General features: G+C 38.0%; 1 protein-coding gene across 1 annotated transcript in view; it reads right to left on the bottom strand.

Annotated features, from left to right (window-relative positions):
- Positions 1 to 313: 313 nt before the first annotated feature.
- Positions 314 to 19,476, bottom strand: part of dntt (deoxynucleotidyltransferase, terminal) — a 91,118-nt gene continuing 71,955 nt past the window's right edge. Inside the window, exon 11 of the mRNA XM_028006024.1 lies at positions 314 to 635. Within this exon, the coding sequence (XP_027861825.1) occupies positions 549 to 635 (87 nt within the window). The 3' untranslated portion in view covers positions 314 to 548. The remainder of the gene's footprint in view (positions 636 to 19,476) is intronic.

Here is a 19,476-nt window from a genome sequence, read left to right on the forward strand (position 1 = left end):
GCACTCCTTTATCTGATGCTCATTACCCGCCTCTCCATTCCCCCGGAGACCTGGCTCAGCTTCACACTGAGCACTTTCCTGCCAGGAGGAGGGTGATTACAACATTTTGCTTGACAAAAAAGCTCCCCTCCCCCTCGCCTCTCTCCTCGTTTCCTGTTTTCTCCCTCACCCTTTTCTTCTCTGACTGGTCAACCCTGTTACTGCTCCCTCTCTCCTGCCTCTTCTCAGGCACTGCAGGCGATTTCCTACGGCGGCTGATTTGCCTCTTTGTCCTGCCCATGATTACAACACTTAGACACAAGCAGGCCGTGAATGGTATGGGAGAATTTTTATTCTCTGTCAGACAATAGCGAACAAGGGCGAATTATGAATTATGAATCATGCATCAGCGTGTAATTCAGGCGACAACAGCAACAACAACACAAAGGAGACACGGGAATCAGAAGCCGTTTGAAAGTAAATCACGGGAGAGGCCTGAGAGCAGCAAGCAGATGGGGTGATCATTGATGTGCGCACAGGGTACCATCCATCTAGGGAGAAGCGGAGGCCTATGCATTCCTCTGCCAAGGCTCGATGTACTCCAGGCCCAGATGGTCAAAGATGTCCTTTTCAGTCGTCGCTGTCAGGAACTCCTTCTAGAGACAGGACAAGCAAACACTGTGTCACCGGCTTGATCAGAAATGTGCAATAATTCCTAAACGTGTCTTTATTGTGCTTTGCAGCAAAGATTTTAATACATTTCATTGACACTTTGCATAACTGTTGTGTCCATTTATGTTGACTTCTTGTAAATAGTAAGTTCTATACCAAAAGTATTCGCTCACCTGCCTTTAACCACATATGAGCTTTAGTGACACCCCATTCCTAATCCATAGGGTTCAATATTAAAGTTTGTTTTTTTATCCCCAAACAATCACGTTGGAAGCGTGTGCAAAAACCAAACCACCTGCCCACGGCCTTTACAGAAAAACTGCAACACCTGCAGACAGTAGAGCACATTTATGAAATTAAAGTAGAATATTGCACTGCTTTCCTTTTAGCTTCTTAAATAAAAGCTAAAAACTGTGTTGTGCATTTACACCAAAACACGACCATCCAACTTAACCAGAAAGGTCGGAGACTGTATGCGACACTGAACAGACTACACCAACTGTGAAAGGTGGTGGTGGCAGCATCATGCTGAGGCTGGTTTTCTTTAGCTAGGGAAAGAAAATTGGTTGGAGTTTTCTGGAGGATAAATGGAGAAAGGTACAGGACAACCCTTGTAGAAAATCTGTTAGACAGCATTAGTGTGTTGTAGCTACTATAAACATACAGCTGCAAACACAACCAAATCTCACCCAGTATTTCTGTTAGTTTCTGGTGCAAATGTCTTAGTACACTAGAAATAACACAAAACTGACGTACAAGTAACTTTTCAAGATATTTTCCCCATCTAATAAGTGAAATAGTCTGTACATTATCAATATTTAATCATTCTTGACTTAAATCAAGCTCTTGCTGAAAAGTTGCTTGTAAGTCAATTTTCTTTTATTTCAAGTGTACTAAAATATTTGCACTAGAAGCTCGACTAAAAATACTGGGTAAGATTTGGTGTTTTTATAGTCTAAATGGGATGGTTTTGATCATATTCATGTTTTAGAATGGCCTAGTCAAAGAAATGACACACTAGGGAACGCCCTCTTTGGGGCGTAGCTTAGACAGAGGCTAACAAAAGAAGTTACCAACTGTTGCTTGTCGCCATTTTGACTATTAGCTCTTAAAGGTAGCATGTCAGAATGGACCAGCTGTATTTTGGTATAATAAATGGAATTCATAAAATCAGCTCACTGACTCTTCTTTAGCCTCATACATCAAGAACTCAGCATGGAAAACGGTTAATTCTCATCATCCGCCATGACAGACTCCAAAACAACCAATGTGCTCCTGTAAAAGCTGTCAAAAAACACACGTGGTAGCGTAATATCGCTTCTATTTAGTAGATTCCAAAATGGTCTCAGGGTGCTGCGTGGTCGGCTGCTCAAACAGACAAGGATAGAAACCAAACTTTTTATAACTTTTGATAAGGGAGGTTATGGTGGCGACAGATAGCAGCTGTCAATCATAGCGACTGTCGGCCCTCTGCTCCGGTGTGCAGGGAAACGTTGTTTATGACAGTGACATAAATCATGTGGTTTGAATTCAGGCAAAGACGGTAATTTGATCAACACGTCAGTAGGGTGGCGGTACGGGTCGGTTTATAATCTAGCCATTTCCAACTTTTGTAAATACGGCCGTCTATGAGCCCCAGCCAGGTGTGTTACGTTCAGATATATTAGCTCGACTCGAAGCCATGAATAAACTGGCAAAATGGACTGGTGACCTGTCCAGGGTGACCCCACCTCTCGCCCGTTGACAGCTGGAGAGAGGCACCAGCACCCTTCCGGACCCCAGTGGGATAAGGGTGTAAAGAAAATGGATGGGGGTCAATATGAATAAACATCTGATCTGAACATTTAGGACAGAATCAAACAACCAACAGTTGAACCGACACACCACACAGAAAAAAAAAAAAAACAAATTTCCAAACATCGTTTTTAACTTCTCCCTTTATTTCCGTAGGAACTTTACCTCGATTTCAAACTGCCAATATCACTTCAGGTCTACTTGAACCCTGGCGGCACAAACACCGAGACATGCCGAGGCTGCGTGGATTTAGAAGCCCACTCTCCTCCAACACATAAACACTTTAACCTTGCTCTAAGTGATTGCTCTCTTCAGCAGATGAGTATTTTCCCTGACAAATCACGGCAGGGCTATTAGGTGCCGGCCGTCCACCAGCACAATGTGAAGGCTTATGTCTCTATAGGAGTGGTGACGAGGCATGACTCACCTTGGGAGTGAAGCAGCCTGCAGAGACAGAGGGAGAGAAAGCGGCCTGTGATTGTGACACGCACTGCCTTCAAGTGCTAAACTGGACCTGACACCAGAGCTTGTCAGCTCCCACTGCCAGCCAAAGGCAGAGTTAACTGAGGGAAACTCGCAGACGGGGAGGAGAAGGAAAAACCACCACAAGGCACGTCTCCCTCCATAGAGCTTTGTTATTTTTAATGCAAATGACAGGTTGGTCGTGCTGCAGGGAGAGTCGAGAGCTCGGCAGGAAACTTTGCTCATATCAGACCTGTTTAAATCTTTTTCCAGATGGGAGTTTGGTTGAAATTGCACCGTTAATATTTGGAAACTGCACTGCAATTCTTTCATCAGTACGACGGCGTATCACAGCGACGCTAAGAAAATGTAAGAGAAGAAAGTCATACAATTCTGGCAATAAAAACATTCAATTTATTTTCTGTAATGTTTAACCTTCCCATATAAAAGGTAAAAAAAAAAGGTATAAAGTTATGATATTCCACAAAAAAGTAATTTGAAATTAAAATTGTAATATTGAGAATATTACAATTTTTATATAGAGTATATTTCTTATACTTACCTTACAATAAATATGGTACATCATATTATGAGCATAAAAACGAAATAATACAATAATAAAGTTTAAGTATTATTTTTATATTACTTTGTTTTCAACATATTATAACTTTGTTCTCATGTCATGACTTTATCCTCATAATATGTTGACTATATTCTTGTACAACTTTATTCTTGTAATAGTATGACAAGAATAAAGTCATAATATTTTGAGAATTACGATAATACTACAACGTTATTCCTGTATTATTTCAAATTATTCTCACACGACTTTATTCTCGTCATACCTTTACTTTATTCTTGTAATTTTATCACTTTATTCCCATAACTTTAATTTTGTTTTTTGTTAGTGTGAGCCTAATACTCCACTGTACATCATTGCAACAGAAAATATAAATATGTAATTAACCTGACACTGCATAAAGCCCTAAGACAAGCATCAATAAATATTTTAATTTAGTTGTCCAATCAAAAAACAAAATTTTTTCAAGAAAAAGGAAGATGTGAAGTGGAAACCTTTAATTTAATCAGCCATTCAGTCAGAGGACTGTGGTTTTACAACCAATCACATCTTCCACCAAACCTCTCTTCTCACTTCTACATTTTTCTTAGCATTTTGCCAACAAACCTGTATGTAGAGTCATCAGAGAAAAACCTGACAATGCTGTGCAGGTCAAGGTGTGGCGCATTGTTTGTTTTTGGTTTCACTTTTATTCGGCTTTCTGACCTTACACTGGGCTGTGTTCATATATATTGTAACATGTGGTTAAAGAAAGCAGAGGATCATTACAAATATATCTCAGACTGTCCAGGGTGACCCTGCTAGCATGATGGTGAAACCCATTTAAAAAAAATAATAAATTTGTGTATTTTCTGCACAACTGAGCCTCCGCTTGTTAAATTAATAAATTAGTGAGTCATTCATTCAGACAGGCTCAGTGAAGATGACTAACCGAAGTTCAAACTATTCAATCAGAAAAGCAAAGGAAGGGAAATGAAGTGACTTTGCAATGTGGGTGATGATGCGCTGGTCTGCGTTTCTCACGCAAAACCGTTAATTTTTCATATCAGAGGCCAGAAGAGAATTGTCAAACTCATTTGAGATGATAAAAATCAAACAGAAATTCAAATGTTACAACCAAGGTAGGGGGCATATCAGTGATTGCAACCTTAGGTTGAACCTTGTAGTAGCTGGGCTACAGCAGCAGAAAACTAAACCGGGTTTGTTTCCTGCTGGACAAGAACAGAAAACTGAAGCTAAAACTCAGACTTGCCACAAATGGCCAATAATTGCTTGGAAACAAACTGCTTGAAGGCAAGATGTATATGCTTTGTGACATTATCACAAAGTAATTGCTAGAGTATGTTGGATTTATATCTGTTTTCTTAACTGGAGAAGATGGTAGAAAAAAGCAAAAGCTAAAATTATGATAGCTAGTTTCAAATGAAATCATAAAAATAAAAATTAGATAACATAACACAGGGTGTCAAAAACCTTAAAGGTGTATTGAAAAAGTCATTTAATTTAATTTTTTGCCTCAAAAAACGATCTGGTTGGACGCTGGAAAAGATTATTGTGTTGGAGTTGTGCTAAAAAGAGCTAGCCTAAAATAGCATCTCAGTGCTAAACATCAGCGTTTACTTTTCTAAAGAAGGATTTTTTGTCAAAGACATTCCATGAATTATCAGGGATTCCTGAAACTTGAACGGGTATAACAGCACTTTGCACCAACCTGATGGTTGAATAACCTGAATAGTGGATTAAAAACTGTAAGTATGTTTGTTGTTGGGCTAATATGTCTATTTAATGAATAATTTAGCAACAACAATGGTTTTTGAATTGAACATGTTTCTTATTTTTAATTGAAATAAGATTATTAATCACAGAGCCTGCAATGAACTCAAATAAAAATTTAAATCAAGTCCTACCACTAGTTTTAGCATTTGTTCTTGCAATCAAGATAAGATAAGATTTATTTGTCATTGTCATCAACAGATTACAACGAGATTGAGATTTGCTCAACTCGAGTTAAGATGCAGGTTATGTGTATATACATAATATACAAAGATAAAGAAATAAATAGTACAAAATGAGAGACAGCTCTAGATTCCCATTTTCCAGATCAAAGCTGCCCTTTCCCTCACAGGAACAGCGTACCACTGATATTTGGTTTGACTAAAACCATCCTGAGGTCCATTAACCTCCTCACCGCTGCCCGTGTTTTCTTTATTGCTCTCATAACTTTGAGCCTATTTCTGGCTCCTACCACCAAACACAGCGGCAAATGCACACATTGCCACAGTTTATTGCATCAAACAAACACGTGATTAAAAGTAGTGGAAGAAGAATAAAAGAAAACAGGAACAAATAAGAGTGTAAGACAAGGTCAATGTGTAATGGGGAGAAAACATCACGTGCTGAGGCTCGTACAGAAGGGAATTGGGGGGAAAAGGAGAAAAACAGGAGCACAGGCGAGATTCTAACATCACCAGTTTAGCCATTGTCCTCGGTTCACTGTGCTGTCCCAGACCCTCAATTCCCACAACCCTCACATGCCCTCAGGTAGCTGCTGCTTTATTTACTTACCACAACACAGCACAGGCTCCATGGGAGATGAATCCACAAACCTTCTGTACCTGTAAATTCTCCCCTTTGGGCACAAACAGGAAGCCAGCCCTTAAAACGGCAAAAGGCTGCTTTCATTTCAGAGCTTTATGGAGTATCAAACGGAGCCGAGTTGAGGAACAGAGAGGCAGTTAATTAGGAAGAGAGGTTATCTGTCTAAGACACTCATGTTGTCTGCGACTGGCAAACCATCAGCGCCACATGCCAGAGAGGCGGCAGCGTGTGTTCCTGCGAGCCTGTGTCCTTGAATTAATAAGGCACTAATCAGCTACACGTTCCTCCGTCCACCGCATAATGACATCCCTCATGGACGCGTCCACATATCAGCTCCTGCAAAACATCTGCTGCGTCTCTGCTGCCCGTCATCCTCTCCCTGCCACCCGGCGTAGCGCTTGATGGAAGGAGCTGATGGACATGGCTGGCTGCCCGCCTCCGGGCCGAATCAACTGACACACGAAGCCGGGAGAAGGAGACAGAGCGATGGAGAGGAAAACTAGGATCGCTGCTCAACGCTAACCCTGCCAGGAGGCAAATGGGGAGGCATGTAGGACACAGAGAGTGAAAAATGTGAGTTTCTTCACAGAACAAGATGAAGATACTTAGAAATCAAACTTAAACTTAGATTAGGACTGTTGACTAGATTGCTACACCTGATAGTCCAGGAGACTTGGTTCGACTAGGGACCAAAATTGCAGCATTTGCTGCATTTTCACCTGCTGCAGTTCTCTTTCACACTGCATTGTGTCAAACAATCTAAAACCTTTGGAGAACCTGTTCACCTGGCGCTGCACCAAGAACTACTGACAGAAATGACATGAAAACCTCTGAAGAAAAAGGTTTTTATGTCAAAAATAGCAGCAGATTTTAGCGGTTGTAGGATTTCTCTTCTGGCTTTGATAAAAGACCATAAGCCATTTCTAGCCATTATGTAGGTTTTATTTACTGAAATCAATAGAATGTTGCTGTTGGATTGAATTTATGAGATAATTCAGAGGTGCTGTCAGTTTCACAAGCCAGCTGGGCGCAGACGACGGTCGCGATGAGCACCGTTTTTGTCTCAACCGAACTGCTATCCCGCATCGGTGCCTGCATCTCCTGGCACGACATCAACTACAGGCCACTATGTCACGTCTCTGATTGGTTGACACTCCTCCTAGAGCGGCAAAAGTTCAGACTTTATAACTCCAGCATCAGATGTACGCTTCAATCACACAGCACTAGAAGCGCCACGCTCTCGATGCACATCCACATAGACCTTGGATATAAACCAAACACTCCTGACGCTCAAATCGCCTTTGGTGTGAACGCAGCATTAGGTTTGTAGGCAGATCAGAGTTCGCGTTCTTGGTCCGGATCAGAGTTGCACACAACTTCCCAAAGGCACAAAACTTTCTAAGCAAACAAACTAATTTCCTGTGACTAACATGTGTGGCTTTATTAACCACTGAATTTATGGTCTAAGTGAGATTCATTATACATGAAAAGAAATCTTGCCATTTATCTGAAAAGTAACATTCCAGAGAGTTTGGGGGAAAGCATAAAAACTCAGAATCAAAGCTGTTGAAGGTCTTTTCTGAAGTTTCCACAGCTAACAACGATTTGTGGAGTAAAGTCACGTGCTGTGTTAGTCCAGAGTATTTTATTAAATCTAAAGTAAACGCAGTAATCAACCAGGAATGTAGAGCACTTCATGCTTTCCTCTGCTGAAGAGCTCTATGAGGGCGTTGGTCATTTTCATACACACGCCTTCAAGCATTCTTGTAGAAATTTACCAGGTGTTCAGTTCTTGTGCTTTTTGTTTTGTCTAGTGTGGTCTACTTCTACTTCATGAATGCTTCAGGCATGAACCTGCTCTGCATACAGAGAAGCTACTCCATCTTGCTTGCCTGTAGTGAGTGATTATTTGAGCTACTGCATATTTTGTATCATCTGAAACAATTCTCTACATTAAAGTCACCCTCTGATCTCAATGGTGCCCAACACTTCGATTATTGGTTTGGATTCAAGACGAGTTTCACTATTTGTTGCCCTAAAATTAGACACAATGGCCAGAAGGTCTTTAATGTGCGTTAAATAAGGCAATGAGAAATTTCAGTGAAGCAGCTCTAGCTGGGTGTGCTAGCCCAAATTGCTAGCATCCCAATATGGACGGTCTATTTAAGCTGCAAAGATCTTCACTTCACGTCAGTGTTGCAGCTGCTGCCTGCTTGCTTCATTTCAGCTCGTTCACCAGCATCCAGCTGAGGGAGTGACGACACCATCATCACTCCCTGGCATGTTAAGGATGAGATACTTTCACATCTCCTTGGAAAAATGAGGAATGTGGGAATATCAAGGCCTACATGAACAAAATCAAAATGTAGTCATTTTTTAGATGAGCAAGTGAGTAGAAAGGAACATACTTATCAGAATCCTGACATTTGTTTAAAATATCCTTTATTTTTGTTGATACGAGGGAATATACTAATTTACTGAGACACTAATGTATGTTATTTTTGGTAAATTGTACCAATAGCAAACTTCATCAGTCTTATTATGAATTAGTTATCAGAAGATGTAAGTATTTAAGCATTACAGACTGAATTTATGTTTGTTATGCAACATATATTTGAATTTTGTGCAACATCCACAAAAAAAATTAACTATGCAAACTGAATGGCCATAAAATTTGATAAATATATATACAACGAAGAATTAAACTACAATAAACAATAGACAAACAATCAGGTTCATTATTCTTTCTGTGGTTTTACTGACATGTTTGCTTGACAGGTAACATAGCCACTGATTGGTTCTTTATGGTCACCTGTCTGTATGACTGATGAAAATAAGAGGAAATGCATGAAGTGCATAGTAGGAGAGAGAAAAAATGATGTTACTACCTGGTTTTCACTGAATTTCTCATTATCTTTAAGCCATAACCATCAAAATGATAAGAAATGGTTTTCATAATTTTCTAATTTTTGGAGCTGAACTTAAAACGTGAAAGCTGTATGTCAATGTTTCTTGACATCATCCGTCTCCTGACTGAATAAAAAAAAACTTCAAACTGTTTTCTGTCCATAAATAATTAAAAATTTTGACAGATTACTGCATCTTCAGTGACATGTCAACGTTTGCACTCTGCTGCAAAGACGTTACATAAGACCAGAAAACTAGTGTTGGGGAACTCTGCAATACAAAATAAAAAGGAAGCCAGCTAAGGGAGCTGAGCTAAAGGTCAGGCAAATAAATATGCAAACACGACTCAAATCTATGCAAATGCTCTCTTGGAAGTTCTCTAGCAAGAAAATTTATCTGCACTCAGGCTTCATCCTGTGTGGTCATCTCTTTTCCGGCTTTGACTTTGCTTGTCCACAGCAGAAATCATTAAGAGCCAGATATTAAGAAGTCAAAGATGTGCTATGCATAAAACTTTTATATCCCAAACGTTTTAGCTTGTCTTTTTATAGATCTATTGGTTCAAGAGGCTGTATTTCATATGAGAGTTTAGTACCTTTTATTAAGAAAGCTTGGTTAATTCCACAGTCAACAAATGTACCCACTTCTTTCATTTGAGGTTTCTCTGTCTCTCTTTTACTGTTAGAAATAGACTATTGTCAGGAGATTAGAAAAAATGTTTGATTTTGACTAACTAAATCTGGTTTTATTGCAGTGTGCGGAAAATCGCTGACGGGGGCAGAAAAAGCAGGAGGTGAATTATGCCCCAGCGTGTTCCTCCCGTAACAATATGCGGCACGCCCCCGTCTCTCCGCGGCGGCGTCCTGCTAGCCCTCAGCTCACAGGACAGCCTGAGAAACCAAGGAGGGGACAGACACCTCACTAATCACACCAGCAATTAGTGCAAGCATCATAAAGCACCGCTGTCTATAAAAGAGCTATCGAGTTTAGTGTTATCGTCATTGCTTATTCTTCTCTGGCTTGCTAATCAGCCGGTGCACGGGGCACAGAGGCAGGCAGGTAGAAAATAATGATTTTTCTAATCAGAAACAATGGGATCTTCACTTGACATCTGCAGTGTTATGGTGCTCTGCTCCCATGGAGGAGTAAACATTTGCAAATCAAAGTTATTTAGCTGATTAGGCTGCCCAAAGGCAATGAACAGGCGCGTAAAGCGCCGGGGAGAGGTGCAATAAGAGCTTAATGTTTCTTCGGTGCCTTCCTAATGTCACCAAAGCATTAGTTTGAAACTTCAAAGTTCATACTTCCATTTGCGTACATCCTCATTGATAAAAGGAACTTGAAGTAAGAGATGACAATGCATTGCACATCGTTGCAACATTTCGCTCCTTGGTAAAACTTTCATCCTCACAGAGAAGGCGAAGACAACATGTTTGACACATTAAAGGTCTTTATTCCTCTAACAGAACAGTTATGTTTAAGGTGAAAATTCAATTCACTTTTGAGGTCATATGTAGGAATGAATTACACAAAGTAATTCACAAGGTTTTGCTCAATCTTCACTCACTTTAATTTCAACCCATAACTTTGGCTGAGCATCCACATCGTTATCTGCAGACAGTCCGCTGGAATGTCTCCAAACTTTTGGACGCATTAAAATCTTAAAAAGAAAAGAGAAATTTTAACCACTTCTAAAAGGACATCCTTGATTCCTGCTGCACAACGCCTCCTGTTGACCACAGCCATTTATAAATAACAAGTATTGTTTCCATGGTGCTATATTTTAGATGCGTTTCTTTATTGAAGGGGCAGCAATATGTATTTTCCAGGCACATAATGATACTTTATAGCATAGTCAAGTAACTATGTTTACTTCAGTTGTCATAAAAATGTTACGCAGCTCCGGAAAGAATTAAGCTACCACTCCATTGAACATATTGAAAACTTGATGGTTACTCAACCAAATATTGATTTCTGAACTCTTCCCGAGTTAAAACATTAGTACTGATGTTTCTAAATGAATATGAACTTGTTTTCTTTGCATTACTTGACGTCTGAAAGCACTGCGTCTTTTTTCTTATTTTGACTATTTCTCATTTTCTGCAAATAAATACAAAATTTTGGCTTGGAATATCGGAGACATGTTGTCAGAAGTTCATAGAATAAAAGAGAAATGTTCATTTTACTCAAAAATATAACTATAAAGAGTAAAATTAGAGAAAATGATCATTTTAAATGGTCTCAATTTTCCCCCAGAGCTGTATATCAAATATGATTTAAAATATTTCTCACTTCCAAATTTAAATTCTTGGAAGGCGGAGCTAAGTCCACCCAGTCGTTTTGCATGACTGAATGGTTGCCATGGAGATTAAAGGATTTCTCAAACATACATGAAAGAATCAAGGCAACACCACTATAACAGGATGTAAAACTCACAAAAATGTATTTTAAATAATACTGCCCCTTTAAAGTCTCTATCTGCCCATCTGCATAATGAACTAAACTGAACCGCATTGTATTATAATTAGGATTGAATTGGACTATATTCAATGAAATATGAATCTAATTGTACACATTTAATTGATTATATAGATTATTCCTGTACACTTGGCTCTATTTGTGTTGAACGTTTGCTTGTGATGACGTTTGTTGTTTTTGTGAAACTTTTTCCATTAAAACGGACATTATTGTCTGCAGCGTGGTGTTAACTCAGACTGGCAGCGCCTGTTGCCGTCTCTCCACTTCCTCTCAAACGGACCCTTACAAAACAGTCTTCTAATGATAACAATAAATTAACTTTCTCTGCTCCACTGAAGCTAATAAATAATGAATCGGCTTATTGAAGAGGGGCTAACTTTGCACAACCAATTAGCTTTCTGTTTCAGACAGAGCGAGTGGATCCTGCATCGTCAGCGTTCTTCTCATGCTGCCTAATTAAAGCAACCCAATGGCAAATCTAAGCTTTGTTTGTGAATTATCCTCTCACCTTTTTGTTGATCTGAGCACTGAAATTTTGATTTACTTAAAAGAATTCAGGTCCTTGGAATACTTTTTCAGCTACACTTGCATGTTTTCTTCTCTGGGATGTTTGTAGCAACGTTTTGGCAGCAATGGGAGCCTCAAGTCTTCCAGGGAATAATCCAGCGACCTTCTGTAAAATAACTTTTCATTTTTATGTTTTTCTCATTCTGGGTTAAAATGCTCACGTTCAAAAAGGTTGAATGTCTCCCTAGGGTTCAGCTTCACCGAGGTCAATCCGGGACGTTTAAGGATTGTGTTTGATCTAATTTATGTGTTTTCTTTGGAACATTTTTCTAATGTCTCACTCTGATCTAGAAAAAGACATCCATCACAGCAAAAGCCATTGGAAAGACATTTTAAAGACATATAAACCTGTTTTATACTTTATACTTGGATAACCATGCAAAGGGATGAAAGGAGATTTACTACTTAGTTTATCATCTTTGCTATTAAGTTTGCTGACTTGGGAAGAATAGAAGAGTTTTAGCTTGGAGAGACAGAATATCAACAAATTTAAAAAATCCAGGGAAAACATAAAGCAGACAAGGTCGAAAGGGATTGTAATGTGAAATGTGAGGGATTAGCACACACCTACCCAGGAGCAGTTTGGGATTAATCTGACCGGGGCCCGAGTTTCCAAAAACACCTGATATAGAAGACTGGATCTCCTTAGAACAAAATCTGCTAGGAGTATAAATGATCATGGGCTTAAGTGCATAACAAAATATTGGATAAGAAAACTCCTTTAGCCAGTTGGGTTGTGAATGGGTCGCTCAGTGTTAGAATTAACCAAAATACACAGGAAATTAGTGAATAACAGAATCAGGTTTAAGTCATGGAGAGGCTTAGGAAATGTCCAGACCCCAAACCTACAGAACGTCTGTGGAAAGTTAAATTTACCAAAGAAAACAAAGTTCCTGTCATTAGACCAGTCTGAATTCCAAGTAGGGCTGGAAAATATATATATATATATATATATCACAATAGGTCAGTGATCAATAGCAGTAAATACTTCTAATAGAAAATTCAATAATTTCACTGAACTCTGATCCAGAACTGCAGTTTTCTAACTCAACATCTCAACATCTAACAGCCAGCAAAGCAAGATTGGTGGCACCAACTAACTCACTCTCTTTGGTCACCTAGCAACTCACTTACTCTTGGTTACCTAGCAACAACTAGGCGCAGTAGCAGTTTAAGATTCTGTTGTAACTCCTTAAAAATAAAATAAAAAAAGAAGCAGCAGTATGGAGTGAAAGAAAAAATGATTACAACAGGTTGAGAGGAAACTGGGGACAAAATGTCACCAGTTTGGCAGTACTGTAGATACTTAAAACAAAAATAATATCAATAATTATTGATACTGACTGATATGAAACACTTATATTGTGATACATTATTCAGCCATATTGTCCAGCTTTAAAGATGGCGATAAGATCAAAAACATTAAATCCAACATACAAGCAGCTGAAATAAGCTGGGCTTAGCTTTGAATACAAGATGAGGAACTTATTCATCACGGGGAAGTGAAGTAGAGCCGCTTCTAGTCTTACAAATTCTCATCAAATAATTTTAAATCACGTAGAAAGACTTCAATGTGCAAAAAGATGCAGTGTATCTGGTAAAATATTTTGGAAACTGATCAAAACGTTTGCAGTAAGAACATAAAAACGAGTTGTCTTCTCATTTCTGTGTCCATTTGCACTGATGTTGCACAGCAACAGGTCATTATCAGAGCCTGCTGCGTTTCTCTGATGGTTGTAAACAAGGGCTTTGATTCATCATCCCAGTAAAACTAAACTCAAAATGTGTTTTTGATCTCCCATAAATCACCTTGTCAGATTTCTTGTTAACAGCTACTGCTTAATTTCATGACTAATTTAGACAGTGGCTAATTGCGTTACGTTTGTAGTCTTCCCCTGCCTTGTTAGGAAGCTTTAAGGAGTCCATTATTACCTGTGTGTTGGAATGAAGTTTGAGGAGCCAGAGGGGCAAACCTCATTTTTATGCCCTCCAAAATTGAAACAAGACAGGATAAGAGCTGCTCCTGTGATACTGATATTGAGCAAACAGCATCGATGTGTGCCGACACATTTAAATAAAACTTTATGAGTACATTCAAGGGAAAACCATCCATATTTATGCATATTTAGGTAACCTAAAAGCAGAGCTGGAAGCTTTATGTTATGACAAACCAGCGCTGTTTGCATCACAAAGATTTCTCACTAAAAAAATTTTATAATTTGGTGCCAGAAAGGATACACAACCACCACCCCCAAGAGAAACCAGAGTGATTCTTTTGTTATCCTGATATAACTACAAAATATTAGGGAAATATTATTTCTTTATTTCTAAAGATTACGTGTAATATTTTATAATCTGATGCATTTTTTATGTTGCATTTGACATGTCTGGGAACCGCATCATATCTGAGTTTGGCAAGGTGGAAGACACTGGGATATGTTAAATTGTTGCAATGCACCACATCTCCACATTAGACATTTAAAGGATCCTGCTGTTTAAAGTCACTATGTGTAACATTGGCTTAAAGAGGCAAAAGTTACCTGATGTTCTCAGAAACAGTTCATATAGACCTGTTTGACTATATCTTGTACGCACAGCAGGTATGATGGAAACTAAACGCTTAAAAAATACCAACTTCAGCAGACATTCAGAACATTTGACTTCACTCATTTCTTTATATCAATAAACAAATAAGGGATGCATCATTCTACTCTCTTTTACATTTTGCAGCATTAGAAACACTGTTCTGACACAATAAGGTGCCTCTGATGGTAAGAACCAAGTCTTTTCTGTGTACGGAAATACTTCTGAAACATTTAATATTCCAACTTTATGTTTGCTTAATGATATCTCCTTTATTGGTGACTGAAGAGCTGCAACCAGGTGCAAATCTGCTGGACTTGTTGGACATGTTTGTGTCTGCAGAGTGAATCTACTGCACAGACAGGCATAAGGTGCTAAAAGGATTTTCCCCAGAGTCTTTACAGCTTTAAAATGTGTATTTGTTTGCTTCTCCTTATGACTGAAAAATCAACAGCCATAACAAGACAAGGTAAACAGTATTCCCATTCTCACCTTCATTTTTCACTGTTAAATTGTACAGAAATGCATTTAGTTTGAAACTTGTAGATAAATCACAGTTCACACAAAGGAAGGTTTCTAAGTGATGCATCAGTGATTGTGGGTTTTTTTCTTCTAAACTGTTCTGAATCACTAAACTGTCGTGAATGGACTGCATCTGAAAAGAACAAAGGGGAAAAGGTTCTTATTTGGTCCGACTCATGTCAAAGCCCACGCAGCCTGATTAATGTATCCCTGTTTAGCCCAGACTGCGTACAGTATTGGTGACTGAGGCCAGGAGGTGACGAGCCACATCCTGTGCGGCTGCATCATGATAGAAGCGGCGCCCTGCGTGAAGGAGAGCATCACATCGCTGCTTTGCTTTTCGCTCTCATGTTTGTGCAGACGGACTCTAATCAACAGGCTGCACTCGGAATAGCTTCTGCTCGACCTTCTATGAATCGGGTGCAGACTGAATCACTGCCTCATGACATCAGCAGATAAAAGCTATGCTGCTTCCTGGAGTGCTTTCATGTACATTTATATAAATATATTATGGGATGGCATTCAGGGAATCGTGTATTTATATTGTCTGGAGTTTGAGTGTATGGAACAAATTTTGAATATATCGGAGGAAAGTGAATGAATGAATTTATTGTTAATATAATAATTTATAATGAGATTAAGGCCAAAACAACCAGTGCAGATAGTGTAAGAAATGTATACAATAAAAACATAAATATGGTGACATTTACGGTGAGATATACACAAAGTGGCTACTTTGCGCTGGCGTGCAATTGATAGCATACAATAATATTTTTACAAAAAGTATTTACCTTTTGTAAAAATATTTACAACATATTTTTGGAAATATTTCTTTGCAAAAAATATTTACATTTTTGCTAAAATTAAAAAAAAAACTAAAAATAAAAAACTTAATTTTAATTGAAAGTTTTATTAAAACAAAATTGAAAGTTTGTTTTGATAAATTTTGTCACTGAATTTTGTCACAACAAATTTTGCTAGATGACAAATTACCCGGATAATTGCCCTGCGGTGCAATTGATATAATACAAAGACATTTTGCAAAAATATTTTTGTAAGATAGATATTTTTGTAAATATTCGCAAAAATATTTTAGGAAATATTTTACACAAAAAATATTTCCATTTTTGATCTATTGAAAGTAATTTTGTAAATATCAAAAACGTTTTGATATTTTTATGAAAAACTTTCAATTTTTGATAAACTTTTGATAAAACTTAACATTTTATCAAAGCAACATTGAAAGTTTGCTTTGATAAATTTTGTCATTAAAATTTGTCACGATAAATTTTACTGAACGATAAATTGTGCCAATAATTATTGCGATAAATGATATTGTTGTTTTGAAACCATCTTCAAGCAATATATTGATAATGGCATAATAATGTCAATTTACTGTTTCAAATTTTAAAAAAAAACTTTAATTTTGTAAAGACTACAAAATTAAAGACACTGGAACTGGAAGATTTGCGACACAATAATATATAAAAATCACCAAACAAGCAAAACCATAAATAAAACGTATTATGAAGTCTCTCTTCATAAAATCCCCCTTCATAAAATATTAATCATCAGAATGGAAATGATGGAGCTCGTTTTAATTTGTCATGCAATTAATTGATTCATTGCTTATCTGTCAGGTTTCTGCGGTTTAGTTCAGGAAGTTCTATGGTGAATATTTTTCTTCACTTTTCCAGGCTCCTCAGTGAATCTATCCATTTTCAGAAGCAAGTCAGAGCCGAGACTACAGAGCCAACCTGAAGCAACCCAATGACTGTTCAGTTGAGTGTTGCTGTAAATAAATCATGGGGTAAACTGAAATAGGAGTTCTGGACTGAGGGCTTCTCAGAGCTACAGCAGCAGCAGTGTCAATTAATGTTACATGACAGGCAGACAACTAACCAGCAGGCCTTCCTAAAAATCCTCTGCCATTTGGTTTCATCAATAATGGAAGTGGACGCGTCTGCCGAACGAACCGATTCATGTCCTTGTCCAGGAACATTCCCAACCCTCAACCCGGAATCCCACATCTTCCCTCTCCGTTCTTTTCTTCCATGAGTTCACAGACTCGAACCGTTTCTCGTCTTCACGCAGTAAGCCCAGAGGAAGACAAAAAAAAAAAAAACAGACTGCAGGTTGCAGGATTTAGAGGATAATAGCTTGCTATTGAATTCCATTCTTTAGTAATGCAAAACACAAGCTCAATGGGATCTATAAATACTTCCCATCCTTTATTTTCACCCATTAGGCTGTGGTAACAGGCAGCGTGTGGGTGGATGGGAGGCTGGAGGAGGAGAGGATGAGCTGGGGATGGTGACAGGGGGAAAAGAGATGGGAGAGTTTAAGGGAAAAGATAATGTTCTTTTACATTACTCAAATTTCCCCTCTGCTACATGTGTTCATCATTCTTCCTCAGCTTGTAAATCAGCTTAATTTTTGGTCTATTTTTCAACAGCTCCAAGCTCGTCGTGCTGCCAGCACTCCTTCCCTTCACTGCGCGGCAGGAAGCAATGTGATTTATCACTGAGGTTACTTGTCCTGCTGTGAAAACTGAATAGATGACCATTCTGATTTATTTAGCAATCGGTCTTAGAGACTGACTGACTTTCACACAGCAAACCACAGACCAGTCAGGACGGTTTGAGATCATGATTGTATCATAAGCCTAAAAAAATACCACATTTTTACCTCACAAATACACTGATTGCATGTCTTTAAAACAATAATATATAATGGTTTTTACAATTCAAACTTGTATGACCTACTCCGTGTTCAAAGGTCCAAAACCATTTAATCAAATTTTGTTACAACTTTCAAGCAAAAGAAATTCCTCTGAACAGTTACAACAGTTTGTGGTGCTAAGCTGCTCTATCTTTAGTTGTGAAGTGATCATCTTTTGAACATTTTTACACACACCAATTTACAGGAAAAAGAAAACAATTGCACAATTACAAGCATACAGCAGCTACATGAATTCTTTATAATATTTGCTAGAAACTTTTAGTAAATATCTCATTTTCCTTCATTATTTAAAAGCTGCACAGTGGTAGTTATCAGTATTTTCAGATCAAATAATTGTCTAGTGGATTCCTATATGGAGTTAGAATGCTAACTAATAGTGAATATTTTCACAGTTATTTCTGTTTGGTCAGTTGTTGTTTTCTTTGTCCCTCATACCCATATTATTATTTTTCTCTCCGTTTTCTTGTAAATGGTGCGGTGTGTAAATCAGCTGCCAGAACTAGATATAGGTTGCTCTAGCTTGAATTTAGTAAACTAATAACACTTCATCTAAAACACATGCTAAAAATTATAGTCAGTTGTGTTGATGGAGCACATTTACAGCAAAACGTATAAACTTAAAGTGATTTAAAAGGCTATCTGACTCAACACATATAGCATCCTATTGTTTCCTCTCCTCCATGTTTTCATATGACTCGTTGATAATTTAACTAAAATCTTTTTGTGTGTTCCCAATTAATCCTGTGTGGCAGAACCCTGCAGAGAGAGAAGTTTTCCTTTTATTCATAAATTAATTACATTGATATTAGAGCAACAAACTGCAGTTTTGTTCTGGATCTGAACTGTGTCCTGTCTTTGAGAATAGCACAATAATAACATTTATGTATTTATTGTTGTTTAGAAAAAAATCTATTACTTGTGACAGAATATATCTTCTTTTTGCCATTCTACCCTTTACTAAGTAAAAAAAGACTAGCATTGATGTTAAATGGTTGAATTGTTGGGCTATCTGTTCGGTTAGAGCCTGGTACACCTTGAAGCAAAAGAATCGTTCCCTATCAATTTACAGAAATGAGTAAATCAGAAAAAAAGGAAGCTTAGGATTGAAAACTCAACCTTCTTAAATCCAATCTCCATTCTGAGCCAATGCTAATTCTTCCTAAGTCTTTCCTGTAGTCTATTTCCTTTGTTTCTTCACTATAGGTCCGTATTAAATGTTGTTGCCCCGAGCTGCCTCCCCTTTCATGCTTCACATGGAAACTATTCAGAAATACTCCCATCCTGTTAGCATATAAATTGCAGCTCATGTTTATTTTATTTTATTTTTTTCTGTATTTGCTCCGTTCTCTTTGATGTTACAGGGTTGCCTTGTTTGACACACAAAATGTGATGATGGAGAAGAAAACTGTTGGTGAAAACAAACCAACCAACGATTGTTCTGGATTTTATCTCATTTAAACAAGAGTAAAATGCTCTTCATTTATTTGCTTCACCATTTGTTTTCATCTATTTTGATAGCGAAGGATATCTGACTATATCTGGTAATTAAGATTGCATTCTGCTTTGATTTTTGCAGTATTATTTGCAGAAAG

Source organism: Xiphophorus couchianus, chromosome 22 (assembly GCF_001444195.1).
Source record: "Xiphophorus couchianus chromosome 22, X_couchianus-1.0, whole genome shotgun sequence".
Lineage (NCBI taxonomy): Eukaryota > Metazoa > Chordata > Actinopteri > Cyprinodontiformes > Poeciliidae > Xiphophorus > Xiphophorus couchianus.